The sequence below is a fragment of the Typopeltis vanoorti genome, chromosome 7 (assembly GCF_054136105.1).
Source record: "Typopeltis vanoorti isolate ZY-2024b chromosome 7, IOZ_Tvanoo_1.0, whole genome shotgun sequence".
In the NCBI taxonomy this organism is placed as follows: Eukaryota; Metazoa; Arthropoda; class Arachnida; order Uropygi; family Thelyphonidae; genus Typopeltis; species Typopeltis vanoorti.
In genome coordinates, this window is record NC_143555.1 from 61,709,587 (window position 1) to 61,734,325 (window position 24,739).

At 35.2% G+C, this 24,739-nt stretch overlaps 1 protein-coding gene across 2 annotated transcripts; it reads right to left on the minus strand.

Moving 5' to 3' along the window:
- Nucleotides 1-4,431: 4,431 nt before the first annotated feature.
- Nucleotides 4,432-23,120, minus strand: LOC150104719 (uncharacterized). Of its 2 annotated transcripts, none has more exons than XM_090395898.1 (5): nt 23,033-23,120; nt 15,484-16,147; nt 11,807-11,872; nt 11,307-11,486; nt 4,432-4,825 (listed from the first exon to the last, which is right to left on the minus strand). In XM_090395898.1, the coding sequence occupies exons 1-5, from the start codon at nt 23,033-23,035 to the stop codon at nt 4,581-4,583; spliced, it is 1,158 nt and encodes a 385-aa protein (XP_090252024.1). In that variant the 5' UTR covers nt 23,036-23,120; the 3' UTR covers nt 4,432-4,580. The 2 variants fall into 2 exon arrangements, with proteins under 2 accessions (XP_090252024.1, XP_090252025.1); XM_090395899.1 differs by having other exon boundaries at nt 4,587-4,825; nt 11,307-11,374.
- Between the last annotated feature and the right edge of the window lie 1,619 nt (nt 23,121-24,739).

The following is a 24,739-nucleotide window of genomic DNA, read 5'->3' on the forward strand; positions in this document are numbered from 1 at the left end:
ACAAAGTGTGCTCCATAGTGCACGCGTAAAGGGGTCGCGATATTTCTTTCGATAGAAATGAGCCTGTTCGTCGATGAGATTCTAGGAAGCAAGAAACAGGATTTTCAGTTTAAGGTTCCATAGCTAGCTCATTGGAAGAAAGTTCCATCTCTGGAAACGGGCAAGTCAGCTGGAGAACACGCTCAATTAACAGGCATAGCACACTAGTCTGATAGTCGTTTTTTTTTTTTCTTTTGGACGAATACTGACCGATTATATTAATTTCTCCCAATTTCAACATGCCTGTGCATATTTTATTTGAAGAATTGTAACAACATTAAAATTTAAGTTATTTCTATTTCATATTCCTTCATATATAATATATATGAAGGCATATGAAATACAGTATATGATATATATATATATCATACGTCGTTATGTCTGCTTCTACTTTGCTTTCTGTTCTCTTCCCACTCCATTGTGTATTAACTTTCCTTTCTTTTTTAGTTTATGGTACAATATATCTTGATATTTTTATTTTGTAATTCCCTCTGTTAGTTCTATTCCTTAACATCTGTTACCTTTATGTTCTAAGTGCTAGTCTTACATTTAGTCACTGTGACATTATTTTTCTTCTTGACTCTATGGTCATTTATTAACATCTTTAAAGTGGGTGTTGCTTCAGTTGACACCCCTTGCATTCAATGCACATAACGCGACTTTTATGACTAGCGTGACCATTCTTGGAGACAACCCAACATATTTCGTCTGTATCACTTCATATCGAAATGATTGTCTCTTAGGCTTGTTTAAACTGCGTCCAAAGTACGTAGTGAGTTATCTAAACACTTTCCGCTGTTATCGCAGAAACAAAATAGAAGTGAATTCAAATTACACAAATAAGGAATGACTGTAGCCAATCATAAAATGGTGTATCTTAATCTCATTCTTATATAGCGACACCATTTATTATCAGAACTGTTTTACTATAGATCTGATTTTGCCGTTAAAATGATTCAAATATAGCGGGGTGGTGGTGGGGCGAACAAAGGCAGTCGTTAATGAAATTCATAATAAAGGTATATTTTGTGTGCTGTGTTTGGTGGCACCCTTCATTATTACAACAATTTAACGTGTTCGCATAGCATGTGCTGTAGGCATATTTATTTGGCCTAATCGTCATTAATTGCTTTAGTACAAACGATTTGACAAATTTTAGAGGGATCTAAAACACTACGGGGGATTAGCATATTAAATCGCTTTGCCAGTTAAAAAGAAATTATAGAGATAAAAAATAATCCTTATTCTGCGGTGCCCATATTAATAGACTTAACGCACTAACTCATTTGGAAGTTGTCCAGAGATGAATTTTATGTTTTCGCAAGAAATGTTGCATTTTTATCGTACTCAGAGGTGTGAATGACTGTACTTTGTAGAAATTCGACGAGTGTGTCAAAATTCACAACGCATTTATGAAACATGGCTTTATGTGCTGTAGACATTTTTTTTCTTTGCTTAATTTTGTCATTTCAAATGGCTTTATTAAAAACAAAAATGAAATAACCCAACAAATATTAATAGAAATCCTAAATACATAATTAATTTGAATCAACCAGTACGGAATTGTAAGTTCAGTGTTTGCCAATAAAAAATGATCCACCGTAACTAAAATTTATATGACTCAATAAACTGGACTCGTTAAACTTTTATAGATTTATTAGTAGCGATTTTATTAATAAGTAAATTTAATTAGATTCACGCTGCCAAGACATAATTTTTAATAGGTTTTTTTTTTTGGGGGGGGGGGTAATTTTGAATCGGCAAAAATGCGCCGATTGAAACCAGAATTAAGTCAATCGGCGCATTTTTGCCGATTCAAAATTATCCAAAAAAAAAAAAAAAGTTAATTCCTTTCAACATAGCTTAAATGATCGATTTTATGTATCTTATTTTTCAAATATGAAAACGGCACTTCATGACTCTGGATTCGTCTGCATTTTGTAACCACTCTCTCATTCATCTTCTACATCAGGTTGGCCAAATACGCCTAAAACGAAATACATAGTGAGACGAGAAGTGGTCAGTTCCATTAATACATTTTAGTATCGAGGTCTATTTATATGGACACTGCCGAATAAGCATTATTTTTATCTCTTCATAATTTCTTTTTAACTGGCAAAGCGATTTAATATGCTAATCCTCCCGTTATTTATTTTTATTTTATTTTTGATCAACTGATAAGTGCTCCAACGAAAAGAGAAACCTTTCCGTTTATTGTCCTTTAAAAAAAAAATTAATTTAATTTTTAAAAAATACCATTTACGAATGTGAATGTGCCTATTTTGGGACATTGTTTTTCATTTATTATAATTAAATTTTTGTTTAAATAATTGTAATAAATTAAATGAAATTTTAGATAATTCTAATAAATTGAATTTTAATTGAAGGGAAAGTATTGTTGGTTCCAACCAAGCCATATCACTGCCAGGAATGCTGCATGTATTCATTAAATTTAAAATGCAGTTAGCGATTTTGATTGAAAGATTGGCATATGAGTGAGTGAATGTATAAAAAAATCTATTATTTTAGAGGAGTTGGAGAGAAGGAAATAAAAAGCACAAAAAGTACATGAAACTGAGGAAGTTAATAGCGTAGGGTCAGCATGACCGCTTGGCGCTACTCTTGCGTCTGCGCATTATGTAGGGGTAAAGCAAAGCAGGCAAAAGAAAAAAGAAAAAACTATGAAATAGGAATATGATAAGGTTTTTAAAAATATGGCTATAGTGTAAATGCATCTAGTTAGGAAATGCACACTATGCATAACAATGCAGGAGCAATAGCCTTTTCAATTAAGTAAAGGACCATTAACTTGAGAGTTCAATCTCTAGCGGAACAATCATTAGGTAGTGGGAGAATTGATGCTTTCGGATAAAAATTGCAAATTAATAAAATATAAACTAAAATAGAAGTGAGATTAATTAGTAAATAAATAAAATTAAAAAATACTGAAAGGAGAGTACAGACATAATTAAATTGTACACTCTGCATAAAATCGTGTATTAAACAGTTATGATTTACGCGAACTCACTCATAGATTGCTAGAACAATGTCATCAACTGATAAAGATAAAAAAGCTGTACTTTGTTTTGTTTCATTTATATGAATAATTAATTTTAAAAGTAGCCACCGTATAAATGACATAAATTTGGCTGGAGAGCGTATTCGCTCTCCAGCCAAATTTGCTTGGCAGATGCTGCGCACTGTTAGTAATATCAGTAACAATTAGAACTTAACTGTTCTTAGCTAAGTTGTGATACTTTGACAGCATATTGAAAATGACTCCTAACAAATTCATTTTTATTAAAGTTGTACTGATTTTGTCCACAATTCAGCTATATACTCTTCAGCCATTAACTGGCGGGTCCAGTGCAAACAACTTGGAGCCTAGAGGCGGTCGCCATTTGAGAAGTGCTGTCTGTTAATAAGCAAAAGGATGAGAAGGGCGTGTGTTTTAAGATCAGGAGTGCGATTGCTTAAAAGTGTAACAGCATTGTTTTTTTTTCCAGGGATATAATGCAAATAATTTGATATTCAGGGTATGTTGAAGGGATAATGTTAACTATGATTTTGATGGAAGAAATGATTATATCAGAACAGTTTGCTTTTTTATTGGTAGCAGAAAATGGAGATTGTTGATTGGGGAAATTATGTGAAAAATCAAGGAGTTATTAGCGTGGATAATGACGTTTTATGTAAATATTATTATGGAAATGAGTTACTGCGAAATACAGAATGGATATTGAGTAGGATTATTGTATAGAGGGGGAAGGGATATGATCCTGGTGCAGTTGGCAATAGTGTGAGAATTGAGTAATTCTACATTCTTGCACATCATTACAGTGTAAGAACTCGATGTTTACACTGATAATGATAGGCAGTTTGAGACTCTCAAAGCATAATATGTGATGTGGGGGGGGGGGAAGGTATTAGGCCACTCAACATATTATGAAGACCAAACACTGTGCAATTGTTTGAGTAAATTATGGAAACAACAAACTTTACTTAATAAACAACTAATTTTTTTTTTTTTAAATGTACCGATAATCTTTCAAACAACAATTGGAGACATTTAATAACTAGTTTGCCACAAAACATTTTATTTGCCGTATAGCCATAATACTGGTTACGAATCGTGGCTTAGCCAATAAATAACATCTTGGTTTTTGAATTTTCATAATTTGTCGACGTATTTTATCTATTTTTTTTTTGTAAAACTTCGCATTTGGCAGAGATGGATAAAAGAAATTGTATCAGAGAGTGTGAGATGTTTTCGTTTAAAAAAATAAATAAATTCGGAAAGCTTAATATTGTTTTTATTATATTAAATTTAATAATTTTAATTTTTTAAATATATAAAAATTATATATTTTAGTTAAACAGAAATCTATTAATTATGGCAAACATGAATAGGATGCTTGCTTCATGTTGAATTAATATAATGGTAGGCAATTAAACAAGCATATTTCCCTGCTTTAAAATAAATAGGTATTTAAAGAAATCTATACATCTTTTCAGTACTATTCATATAATTTAACATGTAACTAAGATTCAAGTTTCTGTATAAATGATCTTCCATGGGAGTTCTGGTAAAACCTTTTCACTCTTTTCAGTTCGTTCTTCTTCATGAGAGCGTCATAAACAAAAATACACGTGCTCAAAAACAGTGGAGAAAAGATTACCCAGAAGGAGAGAAGTATCCAGAAAGCATACAGATAAACCCTTTTGTCACAACTTTCGGAATGGTAAACACTGTTTGGGAATCCTCCTGAATACAGCATTGCACAGCCTATCAAATAAATAAATATTCGTTACAACGTTAATAAAGAACGATTTTCACACATAAAAGGATTCGAAAATATTTATATTCAAAATAACATGTGTGATTGCTTAATATATTCAATTCAGTTGCTGCATCTGTAGCCAGTGAATGAACATTAAGGCAATACTCCATATTTTTATTATTAAGACAGAACTCCAGGGAATCAGGGACCCATCGAGGGAGGCCACATACTATCCACACCAACTGTCATACCTGTTCTTGAGTTCATTAACATTGCTTACACTCACAACATACAATGGCACTCCATTCCAATCACGCTCCACCCTGTGAGAGAAAAATCTAACCCTCACCCCTTCCTAGCGGCATTCATTCTCAGCTTCCAAGGATATTCTCTTGTTCTTTCCTCACCCTCCATAAATTAAAAAATGTTCGTTTCAGCATTGCAATTATCTTTTTTGAGTTGTATTTGCAATCTTTGCTACCTGGGCCATGAACTTCAACTTCCTGTCTAATAACACTCCAAGATCCCTAACCTCATCAGTTTCTTCTGGCATAATCCAGTATAATACGACATTGGATATCTAATCACGCCGAAGTGAATGACTTTACATTTACTGACAACCATTTTCCCATGCCCACAGTTCCAGCCTATTCAAATCATTCTGCAAGTACTGCATATCAGTTGCATTCCTGATTACCTTACCTATCTTTGCATCATCATCAGCAAAGCTTGTATGTCTCTTGTCAAATCCTTCCTAATATCTAATATACATAGAATAACAATGGACCAAGCATTCATCCTTGTGGCACAACTTGTTACCTTAAACCTTGCAGACTCACATCCCCTGTATACCACTTTTTACTATCTGTCAGTCAGCCATCCTCTTATCCATGCTAATATTCTATAACCGAAACCCATATTCTCCAATTTATACAACAGTCGATCATGTTGTATCCTGTCAAAAGCCTTAGCAAATTTCAAAAAAGTATCATGGTGTATCCATTTCCTTGTCTAGTTCAATGGTAACATTGTTATAGAATGTAAAAAAGTTGCTAAAACATGACCTTCCCTTAGTAAACCCATGTTGCTCATTGCAAATTAGAAATTCACTGATAACCCATTTCTAAATACGAGCACAAATCAATTTTTCCAAAATCTTCACCACCACTCCTGAGATACTAATTGGTTGATAGTTGGATACATCGGTCTTTGCACCGCCCTTGTGCAATGGAATTACCATACATTCTATTCAATTCCTGCTCTGAGACTCATATTAAACAGCCTGGTCAAAGGAATAGCCAGTTCAGCTGAACAATCTTTTAGCACACGTGCTGATATCCCATTAGTCCCAATTGCTGAATCTTTATTCAGATTGTGCAAAAAGCTCTAATACCTTGTCCTCATACATCCAAGTTTCTTCATCCAGTGAAGAGGTAGCAGTGAGCTCAATGTCGTGTACACCAGGTTCATAGCTTTAACAAAATGGGGACTCATTAGTTGAACAACCTCTTCTGCATCTGTAACTCTCACGCCATCTGCATTTAGAAGAGTTATTCTTTCATGTTCATTCTTTCTTTTACTTGCAGCATATCGATAGAATTCTTGTGGAGTTTTTAGCACGCAGAGCCAGTTTCTTTTCATACTCAGACTGCTTTCCATACAACAGTTGTGACTATTCTAGTCTGCTGTTTATAATTTTCATAACAGACATCGTCCTTATGCACACGGTATTCCTTCCACATCATCCTTTTCTTACGAATCTCTTGCTTTATAACATTACACATAGATTTGACTCTTATCCTATTTATTCTTCGAACTTCTGGGACACATCCTGATATCGCATAATTTAAGTATTGTTAAATGCTTCCCATGCACTGTCGATATTCTTATTATCCAGCAACCGATCCCATTCCACTGAACTCAGTATACTCCTCAGTTGGTCATAATTTCTTGCTTTGTAGGTTCAGCATGTAACCTTTTCTGAATGGGACATTCATAAACTTAGTCACTTCCCAAGTGAGTATCGCATGATCACTGTTACCAACCGGAGGCAGAACAGTTACATCTTTAACTGAAACGCCCTCTGACACTATAATCAAATCTAACACTCTTTGACCTTGAGTTCCTTCTGTCACATGCTGCTTGAGTAAGTTAGCCGGCAACAGCTCAATAAACGCATTTTCATTCTTCTCATGAGATTCTATCAGATCAATATTTGGATAATTAAAGTCGCCCATTATGATTACTCGTTTCGAGCTCATCTTTTCTATTGGGCGATGCATTTCTATATCACTAGCAACAGATCCACCAGGTCTGTAACAACACCCCACTATGTAATTGACTTGTTGGATTCACCCTCACACCAGATGGTTTCAAACTTATTGCCACATGAAATACTGTTAGTAGTACTAGAATCATAGGTCTCAACTCTAACTGGAAGTCATCCGATATCATTAGCAGCATGTTTCCTCCTATCCCTCTTAAAACACTGTACCTGTTACACTCAATACCAGTTAGTATGTCTGATTCTGATAGCCAGGTCTCACTAATGCCTAAAATCTGAGGTCGTAACATATTGACTTAGGCAACAAACTCTACCCCTTCCCTTTCTTTCTTATACTCCTAGCATTCGTGTACAGACATAATAATCTACCTGCATGTTCTTTTGTATACTCTTGTCTGCAGGACACAGTTGGACAACTTGCAGATCTCTGTTCTTCTCTAGTGTATTATACATGTAGACATCTTTGCACACGTTTGATGGATCCGAACAGAAAGTCAAAATCGTTCTCTCCTCGTCAACATTTTCACGATAAAGCCCATTCCCGTCATTAATACAGTTATATAACAGTGCCGGTGTTACGCTCATATTCTCACATTCCTCCCTTTATAATTTAGTTTCTCTGACTCTCTGTGTTAGGTGCCAGTTGTTAGTTTTTCCAAACTCCAGATACCAAACGCATTCACGTGTAGGCTGTCCCTCATATACAAATCCAATCTTCCTTCAAATTCACTCCACACATCCAAAAACTCGCATTCATTCCTTCTTAATTCATGTTTATCATATCGAGGTAAAATACTGACCATTTTCACTCTCGCATCTTCCAACAACCCTTGAATGTCCTCTCTCATACTGAACTTATCACTAGTTAAGTCGTTAGTATCTATTACAATTACGATTTCGTTTACTTTTTCTTTTCTGTTTTTGAATTGCTTCCTTTATATTCTTAATTTTTGCTCCAGGAAAACTCGATGTTATAACTCGCTCATCAATAGTATGTTTTACTATAGAGTCACCATACCAAATAACTTCTTTCTTTTTTACGAACAACATCACTTACCTGATTTCCGTTTCTTCCTGACTTAACTGTTTCTGTGCTTTGTTTTTATTTTCCTGCATAACTTTATTTTTCTCCGTATGCTCATTTAAACGCTTCTCGACTTTTTGCAATTCCCGTGTTGTCTCTCTCTCTCTCTCTCTCTGATGATCTGCTTCAATTTTGCTATTTTGGAGGTTAATTCATTTTCATTAAGTTCCTCCATATCTCTAATAACTTGGTTAGCGGGATAACCTTCTTGTTCTCGCCTGCGGCGCTTTCTATAGCAGTACATTTTTTGCGCCATTTTAAACTTATAATAGAAATATCTTAATAAAAATATGTTAGGAAATACCAAATACACTAACATTTACACAAATATACTATAATACACTAATTTTCTAAGTTAAAAACACAATAAAACAAAAATAATCACCAATTTTACGGGAGCGCTAAATTCACCGACCAACTACAATGTATCCCCAAACCACTCTCGTCATTGTTTCATCAGTAGCTTCTCCTTTTCGTGATTATTTTATGACAACTGTCGGAGTTCGCAATAGAATGAGAATTTTATGTAATATAGATCACCTAAAGTTTATATAATTGTGATTAATTCTATAAAATTCCTTAAATATATTATAATTTGAATAAACAGGCTAATAAAGCTGCTTTTTTTTCCAAACACCTCCTCTTCTTCTGTAGCTTGTCCCACTTAAGTGGGGTCGCTGTTAATGATGAGTCTCCTCCACATCCTGTCTTGGGCTGTCACCACATTCAAGTTCTTCATCCTCAAGTCCTCTTTTACCAGCTCCCTCCATCTCTTCTTTGGCCGCCCACACTTCCTCCTTCCTTGCACATTCATCTGCATGACCATTCTTCCCACATATTCGTCCTCCCTCCTCATCACATGACCAAACCATCTCAACCTTGCCTCCTGTATTATCTTCGCTCCTAAGTTCGTAACTTTCACTGTTTCCCCCCCCTCACATAGTCATTTTTTTTTCAAACGCCATTGTTTAAAAATGTAAATTGATTTATTGAAACATGCGAGGGGACGTCGAAAAAGAATATTTGAATAATCAATCTAGTAATTATTTTCTTGTTACTGACCAGTATATTTTATGCAATTCTCTGATATCCTGTTCGTATCTGGCAGGTTTCCATGATCTAAATAATTTTTAACTTTCCGTGCACTCTAATAATGAGATTGGTTGACCTTGGATTGTTGGCAATTGTTTTGTAATTGGGTGCAGTTAACGAAAATAACTGTAGTCCGCAATATAAATGAGTGATTTTTGCCCTTAAGTTTTCCATATTTGTGCTTCTCTATTGAAAATCACTGGGTTTGTTGGTTATGGATAGTATCATTGAATATCATGCTTGACAATTATTCCTAGAATGGCAAGTTCCGGCCTTAGAAGTCATCGTTGAATCTCTTTAGATGACGTCCTGGTTTTCTTTTTCCTAATGGTTTGTAATTAAAAGTTTGTTTTGGTAATCTTTGCTTTTATTATTTCAACGTGTTCCATCCATTTATGTTTATATTTTTTAATTTTTTTCTATTTCTGATTCCTGGTTTAATTCTTTCGTAATTCCTTCATTTCTTTTGGATTGAATAGAGTATACTTTGCTGTTTTTCTCATAAACTTCATTTCTGCTGTTATTAATCGTTGTTTGCCTTTTTGTTTTATTATCCAGATTTCACTTCCATACAATAGGACTGATAGGGATAACCTATTGTATACTTTTAGTCTTGTTTGCTTTTGAACTAGGTTGGGTATAAATATGGAGTTAATTACGCCTGTTATTTTTAAATATTTCGAAATTTTAGGTTTGTCTTTTTCATTTTCATATGTAATCATACACCCTAGGTAGTTAAATGAATTCACCTGTGCTAAAATCTTGTTATCTATTACTATTTTAGTTCTTACTGGATCTTGTCCTTTAAAGGCTATCGATTTTAATTTTTCTGTTGATATTATCATCCCATAATCTTTGGCTATCTGATTTAAATTTATGCAACTATGATATCCTGTTCACGTCTGGCAGGTTTCCATGGTCTAAATAATTTTTACCTTTCCGTGCACTCTAATAATAAGATTGGTTGGCCTATCAGTTCGAATGTTATATAATATGCAATGATTTATATATGCACTCAATAAATTGATAAAATTATGCAGACAGCGGAGCATTTCATAAATGTGAATACATAGCTGCCCCGCCGTTTGGCCTCAGTCACAGATGCTATACTCTAATAGGTAGATTTCCACTAAACGTTGATAAATGAACGCGGGTATTTTGGCTGATTCCTCTACCAAAATGACAGTCGGTTCTTGTAGTGAAGTTGAACGAGTGCTGGTAATTTTAATGTTTATGTTTGAATTTTGTCAAGTATCACAACTGCGACTATCCAGTGATCTGTTTGTCCAATCGCAGCAAGCTCTACTCCACGCTGATAGAACCGAAGATTTTGTGAAGTGTTGTTTGTCTTGTACAGGCAGCATTAATTCCTAAGCCTAAACTAAACTTCACAACCTTGGTTCCCATGGTTGTGAGGTTCATAATATTGTAGGATCATATCTTCGGCTTTCATGGAACCAAGGCTGTGTAGATCATGATGTTATAACATAGACTTTTACTGTTGCGTATGTCCTAATTCCTGGTTGGGAGAATATGTTCATTTAGAATGGAAGCAATACATAACACTCCCCTTTTCAAAAGCTTTCTATCCCTTTCCATCGTTTAATGACGTCGCATTTGATCTCAATGTTCTAACTGTGCTGTAACCTAATCCCGCCCACTACTTAATGACTACTTAATAATTACATCCTATGATTACACTTCGCTGCGTCGATTAAGTCGAAATCATGATAACTCGTTAAATTTACACAGCGCGTGATGTTTTGCATCCCTTGCGTTTACGTGATGTAAAGGCAAGAGAATGCACGCTTGTAACATAATGTGTGTGCATAATTTCATCACAGTTTTTTTCTTTTCCAAGTTTTATATGCATATAAAATATAAACTTTATCGTTTTATACGCAGCTGGAAAATTTCTGTTGTTTAAACCTTCACGATTCAGAATGAACGTTCAAATAACTTGATGTCTATATTTTATTTCACTTACGTAATTCTTTTTATCTATATCTAAGTTTTAATCGCTCACCTGCTGCGTACCAACCAATGAGAAGCATACTACATAAAACCACAGTTGCTCCCATGTAATGCTTCTTTCTGCAAAAAAAGAACGTCATTGACACAGCTACAATTGTTACTCCTGTTACTGCTGATCCTGCCAGTAATATATTTCGAAACTTAGGTTCTTCGCTGCATTCATATTTCAGTCCTGAAGATTTAAAACACAAAAAAGTATTTAATATAATCAAAAATTATCTATACAGTGTCTCTGTTAGTAGAACGGAAAATTTAAGCCTTTTCGTGTGTTAAGATTTACTACTGTAAATCTTAACATACGAAAAGGAAAGAAAGTTCAATAAATTGAGATTTATTGAACTTTCATTATTAAGTTCTGATTAAAACGTGCAATTAGAATACTAAAACATAAATGCGGTTAGCTATATAATAAGTTAAAATTTTATTGTACAATATCTTTCTCTCTCTCTCCCCCCCCTCTCTGCCAACCCAGAGCAATTTGTATATACTTACCCATTATTGCCATAGAAATCGGCAGACCTGTGCACACTATTGACAAAACAGCAGCCAGAATAACAACTAAATAATAAATAATAACATAAAGTAGTGACATTAGTGATTACATATTCAAAATGAATGCTGCTTACTTCTAGTCTATCATAAGCATCTAAAGAATTGAAATTTCCCAAGGTTAAAACAATTACTTACCCCTGTACAGAAATAATTTGACTATAATCATTCTATTTTATAAATTCTAGTATGGTAAATGAGACTATACCACACAGTTTAAAATGAAAAATGTTGGATTCAAACTCTTTGGAAATGAAGTTTAAAGACATTAAATATTTGTGTATAATTGAATCCTGTTCTTTTCTTTCGCATTCTGCAGTTATGACTCAACGATTTTGAAAGATTATTGGTGACCATCGATACACATTCTACAGGGGAAACTGTCAACCAGAAAAGAAGAAAAATCATAACGGCCATAATCAAAATTTGACTGACACCAACAAGTGACTTTCCAATGTTATGTGGAAAAACCACATTTAGAGTACGTGAAATAATATTTCCTTACTTAGTTGCCAATACGAACTACAAGTTACCAACATGATGTGAACAACAATCGCTTACTTGTTTCTGCATCATGCAAGGGAATAAACTATTCGCCACCACTGTCGTCAGCGAGAATGTAGCTGCTGAGTGCACTAGAGATTTTTTTGTTACTTCCAGTTTGTATTGGCAGCTAAAAAAGTATTACTTAACATACTCTAAAACTGATTGAAATTTAAGAGATTTCCAGATGACTGCGTTGTAGGTTCTCTTATAAGCTAATAAATTCGTTTTTTCCTCCCCAACAAAACAGTGCAGCCAGACTGGTATAATGAACTTAATCGTATGCGTAAATTACGTTAGGAAAAATAACGTACTTAATACAGAAACAGTAGCCTTCTCGATGAGGATCTCATCACATCAAACTGGTAAGATTACGCAACAAATTGACAGTTACCTGAAGCAAGAATAGAATGGAAATGCTAAAAAAATACATACTTAACGTTCTGTTAGCAACAGTATATTACTATTAGGACGCCACGAAGTAATATAAGCACAACCAATAGAGTATGAGGCTCACCGGGTGCAATCAAAATGATAATATATGTACATAAATTTATGTATTATCAATAAACCACGATGACAAAAACTCGAATTGACAGCACTTCATCAGATATCAAGAGAATAGCCATTACCCAAGATATATATCAACGGATCGCCATCCCCTTTAAAAAATTGCATTCCAGATGATGTAACCATTGAAACAAATATTTTATCCAATAACAAAATATAGCAGAGATTATTGGGTGATGAAGTAATCTTTCTCTAACAGAGGCTAAGTTAATTGACTATAAAAAATTTGAATTAATATTAGAGTAAATTAAAAAGACATACATGATTGTATATTTTTAGAAGGTAGAGATGACCTTGATTGAGCCGAAAGAATACGGTAAGAGAAAGATATTGAAAAATGAAGCTCAATTATGTGAACTTAAATACGTACACTCAACAGTCGAGAATAAGACATAAATAAAAGCGATAAACGACTACGATTGTGAATCAGGTGGGAAATAGTGTAATTATGAAAACTAAAATTTTTAGTTTTCATGTAATTATGAAAACTAAAAATTAAAGACCAAAAAGGAACATAAATTAGTAAAGTATATACATAACCAGCAATATAACGTGCTGGTCTGGTCTTTTCGTGGGAATCGTCGCCAGATGATAAACGCAAACCTGATTAGCATTTATCCTTTCTTCCAGAGCGCAAATCGGAATGTAGCACTTGATTTATATTGTGGTTAGGGTACCCGTTTTTTGCAAATAGCAGGCTGTATGTATTCGAATCCACAGTGAATGTGTATTTCATCGCCCTGTATGAGACCACGATCCATCCATCTTGAAGCTGTTTCGTTTCGCCTCGCCTCCCCCCCCCCCCTAGCGAAAGATTTCCGTGTTATGTGAAAATATTAAAAAAAAAAAAAAACTTAGCCCACTCATAGGTTACAACTTTTTATGAGTGAAAGTCATAAAAAAATCCGTTTTCTTCAACTTGAAATGTGTGATCCTTACAGAACATAATGCGTGTAAAATTTTTACTAGCTAAAGTTTCCTTTGGAACAATACATACATTTTTCATGTATAAGCGGCTGTTCAAAGAAAACTGTGCTCAGTAATTCCATAACAGTCAAAGAGAAGAATTTATAGTGGTATGATGAATATTGGAATTAAACATCAATTAATGCACATTCACGGACCGGATCCGTCTCATTTCACACTTTCATTTCACACTGCTTGGAAAGAAGTCAGCGGACACCATATTGTGAGAAACAAACGGCCATGGCACCCACCTTAAGATGTAGGACCACCTTTCGCTGCGATGATTGCAGCAATCCTACAGAGCATACTTTCCATAAGCGTAGATAGCTACCAATTAGTAATTTTAGACCATTCTTCCGGGAAGCATGTAATGAGGTCCTGTGAACTGTTGTGGAGTGGACGTTCCTTGGCCTCACCCGATGCGCCAGTTCATCTCACAGATGTTCGATAAGTTTGAGATCAGAGCTCTGTGGAGGTCAGTCAAGTGCCTTGTTGTTCATGTGCACAAACCACGCAGTTGTTATAGCAGCAGCCTAATGACGTTGTATTGTCTTGCTGAAAGAGAATGATCAGTTCGGTAGAAACGCCACAAAGTAGGAGGCATTGTATTATCCAGAATATTCAAATATCTCTTAGAGTTTAATGTTCTTGGCACCCCAAACGGAGGTCCGAGACCAAACCATAAAAAACAGGACCATTCTATCACACCGCCACCTCCGAATTTCATAGTTGGGGTGTTACGCACTCGGATAAGAGACGTTCACCGGGTATCCACTTCACCCACACTTGTCTGTCTGCTCTGTAGATGTAGCGTGATATCTTGCTCAATAACACAGCATTCCAAGCTTCCACGTCCCACTGTATCATGTTGGATTGGATAACGTGTGGCTTGCATATTGCGGTTCTACCATGGAAGCACATGTTGTGAGCGTCTGCTCTGAATGTTTTTGTGCAGATTCGTGTTCCACGAGTTTTTTTTTTACATATCATCCTTGGTATATTACCCAACGGTCACGTTAGGGGAGTATGGTCCACTTCGGGTATCAGTTGTATTTGACTTCCTGTGCTTTCATCTTAGTATGATATCACTGTTTGCTGTCCTGAGATTGTCCAATTTGCCGAACAGATAGGCCTACAACATGACATCCTATCACAACGCCTCTTTCAAACTCCGTCAGTTCCCTTCTCGCAGCCATTTCACCCGGACACAGTTGCACTGACTTGGGAGCATCATATTCTTCCAATTCATACTTGGCTACAAACACGTGACTCGGTACGAAGTATATTTCGATATGATAGAGAAACTCCAGACATGACTAGTCGGTTTTATGGATGTTTCATGGATTATTTATTCATAGAATATAGTTAATCAGAATCATAAGTACACACAATCTGTTTAATTCGGTAATTTATGTTTATGTGGGCGGTTGTTTTGTTTACTTAAATGTCTCATTTGTTGTCACCTACAAAATATAGAATTTTATGGAAATAAGAAGATTGTAATGATATTATGCTAAACATATCTTTTATAGTACTCTTACCTTTGTGTTCCATCACTCTGACCCAGATTGGTTTACGTTTCTTCACTATATGTGTCTTTACATAAGATCTTCTTCGTGCAGATTGTGAAATAATTGCGGATGAATTCAAACTTATAACTGATTTTCTCGGCTTTATTGAGTCTAAGGCAATGATTGAATTACGCTTATTTTTATCGTGGGTTGAACTAGGAACTCGAAGCTCTGCTAAGGAAGGTCCAGTAAGTTCCTTTTGACCAGCTTCATTCAGTGAATCTTGTGACTGTTCCACGGAAGCACTAGTCGATGCGGTTAGACGTTCTGACGATTGTTTCATTTCATTTGAGGATACAGTTCTTGATTCTATTTGAGCAGTTATTTCAGCATTCGTTAAAGGTTCAATGGAATAACGTGATGTAGAGGTTACAACAAGTGTGGATTTAACTTCAGTGTGTGGCATAGCTGACTTACGAACCGCATTTCCAGTAGAGTATCCAACCTGTAGTGAGTGGCTTTCATACTGTCCATTGATTGATCTACAGTTGACATATTCGTTGGTGGATGGGACGTGAGAAATTCTTTGGACTTCATCTCCCAAGTCTTTTGAACGGGCAGCAGCAGTTAAACTCGACATATCCTTATAAAAATTGTTTGATTCACATTTGTCCTCGTTGTTTATAATCTCCGTCTGTGAAAAAAAAAAATCATAATATTCACATTTCATTGCAAGTTAATGATTAAACAACTAACGAAACACCTGATTACTATAATCTAGTTTCACTGGAAAAACCTTTCGTCAGAAGTACCACGTGAAGCATATTGTTCTTATTGAGGATTTCCAGAATATAACAGATTTCTTGATACCGCAAGATTTTAATCCAATCAGGATTGAAAGCCATCAGAATAATATGATGTAAAAGGAATACCATATGCGTAATGATGACGTCAGTTATGAAAATTACAAAGCTGAGGTGAGAAAAGTCTCGCGAAAAGTTAAATCTGAATATGAAAAAGTGACTGCATGCCAAGGACAACTAAAAAAAAAAAATTCTAACTTTATGCTACAAATAAAAGAATAACCCTAATGAATGAGGATGATGTGTAGTGTAGATGTAGAAGAGATTGTTCAGCTGATTGAGTCCTGACTTTACTAAGAATTGTCAACCTGGAATAAGTGATATGGAGCTCAGTGCTACATCTACACTGAATGATGTGACTCATGTGTATGAGGAGGTACTAGCGCTATTACATTAAACAAATAAGAATTGGCTGTAGGGACTGTTGAAATTTTTTCGCAGATGCTAAGGGAAATGTTCAGCAGAAGAGACATTTTTGACCTGACTAAATAATTTGTCTCGAAACAGGGAAGATTCCATAGGAGTAGAAAGAAATTGATAATCTGCTCAAGGGTGGCGGTTCAAAGACTATCTGACCTCGCAGTATCTCTGAAATAGTGAAGATAACGGAAAAGTGAAATCTCACATACGGAAATTAATTAGTAGAGAATCTATAATCAGACAGGAGAATGAGGAGTGATATAATAGAGACATACAAACTTCTGAAAGGGTCATATACCAATTGACAGAATTTTCGATTTTATATATAAGCCGGGGACGAAAGGGTATCCTTCAAAGGTTCATAATGAATGCAATCAAGAAAGAAATTAGAGCTAGATTTTTTTTTCTCACATAGAGGAGCGGTGCATGATTGAAATGGCTTGCCTTTTGAGCAGACGAGTGCAATTGGAGTGAGTGAATTCAAGTAACGTATGACAGCTGTGCGAGTGCTGTATAGCTTCCCTCGATGAACCTCTGACTTCCTGAAGGTATCCAATAACAATTTATTTACTTAAATATAAGCGACGTACTTGGTCCTATCTATGAACAGGAGTCACGTGGTAATGCGACTGATATCGTGACCTGGTAATGGATGGGATCATTGAACCATGCATGGAGTTTTTAATATCAGAAATAAAATTCGAATTTGAAGGTCAGTATAAGAATGGTACAGCACGTATCAGAAGACAGACACCCGTTTACATAATCTAGAATAAACATTCTATTATAATAGTAGGAAACGCCTCTCCTTGTTCGCTGACGTTTGCCGGACCCAAATCCTCCACCAACTGATCAGTGGATGAATGCAAAACGCTTGTCATATTATCAGAAATGTGTTGTTTTATGTTAAATAGAACGCCGTAGAAAACTATATGAAAGTAGTCACTCAGATTAGGTCTCATCTAATTTGAAATTACGGCCAAAGCAACTAATGTTAGGATGCCATCGTATTAGGTCTAACTGCATGTGTTCTTCTGGGCAGTTTATTTTTTTTTCAGGGGGGGGGGGAATGAAAAAGTAGTGTTGGCGTCAAAACTCTGCAACCTCAATATGAGGCCATATGAAAACAGTTAACTCGTTTGTTTGTTTCAGAAAACCCCCATAAGGATATTTTGTATCCCATGAATTTGAACCCAAGGCCAATCTTATTTCACCCTTATAAGAACCAGTTCTTATTTCACACTCTCTTCAGAGATTGAAGACTTTTTCCTCGGAAACTGGGATTATTCATCCTGCAAAACAAATCTACTAGAATAAAAAACACACACACACACGCGCACCCTCTCACGCACGCCACTTACATTCCACACAACAATCGAGCCTTACATCGATTATGTCTACTTCGTTTCCATTTGCTTTATGTGTTTTCTGTTATCTGGTCTACAATGTTATCTTTTCCTTCCCTTATTCTTACGACATCTTAGCAGACGACGTAATGTGCGCCCTTCTTGAAAAGATTTGCGTCTGAATCCCGTTTAAAATTCGAAGAAACGTTATAATAAATTTTATGTCGCTGGTGAGTCAGTTAGTCTTATACTGAGTATAATATCCTTCTGCAAAAGAAGGAAACAACCGGCCTTGTAAACCACGTACAGTTAACTGGCCTAACACACTTGCTCAAGCCAAGCCATGCGAATTTTATTTATGTATCATTATTTGTTTGTCTCCTATTCTCTTAATGGTAATGACTTTTGCTTGCTAAGACCTGGGTCGATTACCTGTTGTAGTAGCAGAGTGGCATTTAGCAGGGTTTATCCATCCCAAATCAAATCTTGAATTTTTCATCCTACATGTAAACTGGCCAGAGAATAAATTATAGACATAATACACTCACCATAATACATAACCATAATCACCCTTAGTTGTTTGGACCTACAACTAACCAACCCTTTTGGCCCTACCCTTCCCCAAGTCTGTGCTTTATGATTACCGTCATCCACCTGTGGAAGGATTCTTAGTTCTTTTTGCGCATTGCCATCAAGCGTGCCGCTTCCCTTTTCTATCGAATGCTATTTTAGTCAGTTTAGGCAGCAACCAATTATAAACATTATATTATTATCTAACGTGCACAAAAACATTCATGGAAAGATTTCTTCAACGTCCATTCAAGCTATCATTTGACTCAGTCAAGTTATTAATCTCTAATTGTACACTACCTGGAAGTACTTAAAAGACTGTGTTCATATTTATTGCATTTATACAGAATGAGAGAATAATCGTGTAATTTTAATTTGCATTATATGTACTATTCTTCGGGCACTGTTGTTCGGAGTTTCTTCCCCAAGTATTGCCTAAATTTATTGTACTATCAGTCACTATTGTCTGGACCATGATATCAGCTCTTATTCAGTCAGTTAAAAAAATGAATTTCTAATATAAGTTAATCGAAGACTGTCATCAAAGCGATGCATAGTATTAGTACAGTGTTTACAGAGCGTTTTGAGATGGAAGCTACCAAAACTACGTTACTTAGGTTTTTCTTTTACAGAAAAACCTCTAACGTTAACAAAATAAGTGAAATGGAAAGGTAACGAATCGTGTGGAGACAGATGATTGAACTTATACCGGCGCAGTGTTCTTAATTCACACGAACCTCTAACCATCCATCCTCTAAACTGATTTATAAAAAGCAGACCTTCAGAACTTGGCCTATATCTAGGACGATCCCTCACCATAGAACAACCGTTTCTAGTAAACACAGAATTCGTGAGATCTCCAACAAGCATCTAATTCAGTTGAGAATGCCTAATACTGCCCACCCTCCTCATTATCCTCAATATCGCTTTTCTAATAGATGCAGATGCCTTTCCCAAATCTGCACTTTTACTCTTGCAGTATTGGACGATGGCACAGTCAGAAGAACGAACTTGCCTTTTGGATGGAAAGGCTTGGGTTTCCAGTGAAATAAAGATTATTCATTTGAAAGTGAATTAGCTGGTCTGAGATTAGAGGTGGACGAGTTTTCTTCTTTAAACCGTGTTTTTCTCACCTGACATAAAAAGTCAGCCCGAGCCGAGGAACACATGCAATTACAGATGTAATCGACGTGGCTCATCGTAATATTAAACTCACAACAGACAGTTGCCATATTGATCAAGGCGTAATGAGTCTCACCTGCTTGGGTACACTTCCCATCCCAAACTGCTCCTGAACGTTTTCAATATATTTGCACTCTCTCTCACACACGCACACACTTTCTCTCTCTCTCTCCCCTTCAAGAAAAAAGACCTGTCTTCTTAATCCACTCTTATCTAGATCTGGTAGCAACTTATTTTTACGACCTCTACATCATCTTTGAACAGTTTGTTGAGCTGTCAGAATCTCGTGTATTCTATTGCAATCCAACAATATGCTGTTGTACTGCCAATTATTGCAGAATTTAAGAAATTCAATATATACATATATTTATTTATTTAATAAAGATTTCTCTGACCTTGCATAACGTAGAAATCAGAAAGCAAAGTGTATTCTAAATAGAGTTATGTACGAGTACTTGAATTAAATGTGCTGTTTACTGCTTTTTTTTTTTTTTTTTTGCTCTTACTGTCATTTTGGTTAATTAATTTGTTTATGTTTAATCCTAAAGTCAATATATAGTTAAACATCATTCACTAATGGTAAATATATATATATACAGGGTGTTCGGGATAAATTTGACATATTTATAATTAATTATATTTTTCCGTAAGTTACATGTATTAACACACACTTCTCTTCATTTAAAAGTTTGGACCCTTCTTCATTCATATACAAGATGTCAGAAAGGATGGATAGCTGGAACCCACCTGAATCATGGAAGAGAATAACTTGTATCATGATGATTCGTGCCCGCCATCAAAATAAGGATATTACGACTGCTGCCCAATGCTCCCTGAATACAGTAAAAACAATCAGGCATGAACTAGAGACTTGCAATGGTGACTACGAGGATGTAGCAAGAAGAAAGATCCCTAGCAGACGATCTGATTGCGTTCGTACAGCAGAATTCCTCGCAAATCTGCAGGAACAGGTGTTGAAGAACCCTGGCATTGGAATTCGGGCTTTGTTCGTGGAGTTGCTAACTGTAGTCAAGCCCTGGATAACAAGGGTAGCCAATGGTAGGCCGTATGTATGGCAGCAGGATTCGGCCCCTTGCCACACCTCTGGGAAAAGTCAAAAATGGTTGTCTGAAAATTTCTACGACTTCACCAGTCCAAATGTTTGGCCTCCAAACTCCCCAGACCTTAACCCCATGGATTATTTTGTATGGGGCGCAGTTGAAAAAGACACCAATCGCACTTCCAGTAATACAAAAGCCCAGTTAATGGATAAAATTAAAACAGTTTTTGCGGCCCTTCCCAGGGAGACTGTAGCATCAGCTTGTTCGAGGTTCCGAAGCAGAATTGAAGCTGTGATCGATGCTAATGGTGGTTATTTTGAGTAAATCTTGTTGATAGTATTGTAATTAACTCTGCCTGTAATGTTTTTTGTCAATTCATTAAATTTAATAGATACAAAGAAGATTTTCTTTTTCCTTACGAAACTGTCAAATTTATCCCGAACACCCTGTATATATATATATAGTAGACTTAGCGTAATTTGCTTTAATCAAGTGTTCAATATCCACTCACAAACAGCAATCTCCTCTCATATCGTATGTAAATTCCAAATTCACTATACTAAACACGCAGTTTTAGCAGATGGGAAAAATTTCCGCAATACTAGTTAATGAAACATTTTGTATGTTCTGCGTCACTTTTATTTTTGATATTTGGCATTTTGTCCACTGAAATTTAGTTTGTCAACTATATTTTGGTGACTAATCTCTAGTGATGATATTCATAAAGTATTTGCATAAGAGATGAAAGGAGGAAAACAGCTACAACGTGTCTGTGAATAAAGTATTTTATTGCCGCCAGTCAAACTGGCTAGTCAAGAATGCCTAAAAATAATTCCATGTTTATGACGAAAATTTTTCAGAAATTCTTTGATAACTACGATAAAGTTATTATTAGATAATGACACTTTTGATATTGATTAGTAGAGATATTTAATCCAATGTGCAAACAATTATCTAATGGTCAGATAATCTTTATTCGAATATACCACTAGTAAGTAGGGGAGGCCACATATGTCGAATACATATGTTTACTAAGAGACCTCGATACAGTTCATAAATTGAAATGGATAGGAAATATAAAGCACAAACAGTATTTTAGGAAATAAGAATATTTTTCAATTCAGATAGCATTCTCTCATTCTGTTATTCATTAGCTCATTCTTCTGCTTACGCGAGATGCTTATCATTAATATTCTTGGAAGCATAATTGTACGTAATTAGATAGTCAATCCTTTCATTCTTACCTGCGTTTTATATTTTGTTATTATTTTAAAATGCCAAAGTGCGTTAATTTCGAGAAAAATGATACAGACAACGGAATTTCTACAATTTACCAGAATTTAGTCTAAATAAGCATTCCATCATGATCGATATCTAGGGTGTTGACAGCAGAAGCTTCCATGTTAAAATGTTTAGTTTAATATGGCAGCGTTTGCATTTTAGTTTAGCATCGTTCATAGTTTTCAAATTAACTCTGGCTGACTGTTATTAAGTGGAATCAGGCAGCTTACTGTATCCTCCTTGGTGAGAAGTAAACAAACTCCTGTGTGGGATAAATACAGGATGACCTAATTGATATTCAACACAATTATCTGAAATTCTTGCGTGTCTATATTTGATTTTAATTGAATTTATTGAAATAAGCTAATGTTATAATTGGGTGATGGCCGAAAAACGCTTTTTCCCGACATAGATTATATGTAGCGTGACAACTGTCTATACTTTAACTGACAACCAATAATGTAATATACTAACATTTCCTATCAAGCTATTTGCCTCTCAGTGCACAGCGCTTCCTCATGCAGAAAGTTGACAGTTTATCTTATAATATTAACTTCTAATTTATGACTTTTTAAATAGTAATAAGTTTGCTTAAACTGCTGTTATTTTTTTAAAAAATTCAGTTTCTTTGGAAATTTAGCATATATTCTAAATATTTTTAATGCTTAAGCGCAGTTAAGTACTGTGCTTAAAATTAAGTCTTTGTACATAAAATTGGTAATGAATTGATCTTTAAGTTACTTTAGCAATGATTTTTTACTGCTACCAATAAAGCTATCTTTTAAAAGGTGTATCGTGTTTATCTCTTAAATTCACCAACCAGATAATACGAAATCTATTGTCAATTTCAACTTACCATTGTCGATTGTTCTTTCCTTTAAAGTAAGAGTTCGAGATTTTTGCTTACACGAAACGCTATTGCTGCCACTGCGTACTGTTGTTATTCTCTTCTTTGCCTAAATAGTTTGTAACCTAGGAAACATCGCTTCCTATCAGAAGTGATTTCAATCATGAAGATAACGACTGCTGTAATCGTATTACTGTTAAAATGAATTTAAGTCACGAAGTGGCGTTGTTTAATTGTTATTCCTCAACCCATTTGATCTCCTCTATTATAAATTTCTCTGGAATTATGCAAAAAGTGCAAATGAATGGGAAGTGAAAACTAAAAGCGCACATCTCCATTCATATGTCTTCATTGGTTAGGAAAAGGGGAGTTGTCGAGAGAAATTACTGCAATTTAAGAAAGCATTTTATTCGTATAAAACAATTGCTAATGCATTATTATGTTCAAAACTTTATATTAAAAATTATAATAAGCATTTTTATTTTCTATTGCTAACTAATATCGCATCAATGTATAGTAGATTCGCAATTGAACCGCTCTTTATGTCATGAGGGGAAGGGAAAGGAGGGATGGTAGAATAAATGAAAATGTCGATAAAACGTAAGAAAAAAAAAATATATATATATATTAATTAATCATTAATATCCTTATTAGGCCACTTTACTCCTATATTATTGTAGTGTAGCGGCAGTATATACTCCGATTATATACGGCTTCGCCAATATGTATAAAAGCTACTGTACCGCAACGTGCGTTAATAGCAGAATAAAACGTACATATATCGAACAGAAAATTGTATTTGAGTAAAAAATTTTAAGCTTAAAATCGGAGTTTATTGCTTTAAGAAACTTTTATATGCGAACTGTTAATGAAAAGAATAATACTGTTGACTATTTTTTAATTATTTATTGTTATAAAAAAAGTAGGCAAGTTTTTAAAAAAAAAATTTAATTAATAATAAAAAAACAGTAAAATTATTTCCAATACCTTTGGGGAAAAAACACACGTTATACTTTTAATTCTTTGTGAAAACTAGAAGATACTCTGTTCCAAAGAACAGTATAGAGGAAGTTATTTCTGTTCGGTCGAGATGGATGTTGGATTTCTGTGGCTCATGTTTTCATAGATGAGTAGAGTAAACTTATCAATACCATGTTGACTGAGCAGTGTCAATGAAGGTTTTATAAGAAGATCACGATACAGAAGCAGAGCGTCTGTGACAGAAGGGAGTGAGTTGTCAAGAGATGAATTGTCAGTTAATGCTGCCTTCCGGACAGAATCAGAGTTTCAGAGAGCTTTATGGTGCTCTATATTAAAATGTGAAAGCAGCATTCTGAGGTGAAAGGGATTTGTATAGAGTGTGAACATTTTCTCAGAAGAAAGTAATGTCCAGAACCATAAGAGAAGTTCTTCGATAAGTGGCAAGGAAAACTCATGCTATTATCACAAGTAAATTTAAGTGAAATTGCTTTGCGCTTCGAGGATAGTGCGAAGATCTAACCAGATGTCAGTTAAAGATCTTGAAATGTTGATCGTTTCAACATCTTTAACTGACACGGCTAGCTGCATGGATTATGACAACATTAGAGGCAATAGCATAGTGTTTATCACTGGAGGCCTTCCCAATGAATTACTGTTCGAGAGTAGTTTGTTGAAAAGTGCCTATATCCATGCTACACTGGTGAATATCCTAGATATGTCAAGATCTGGTGTTTC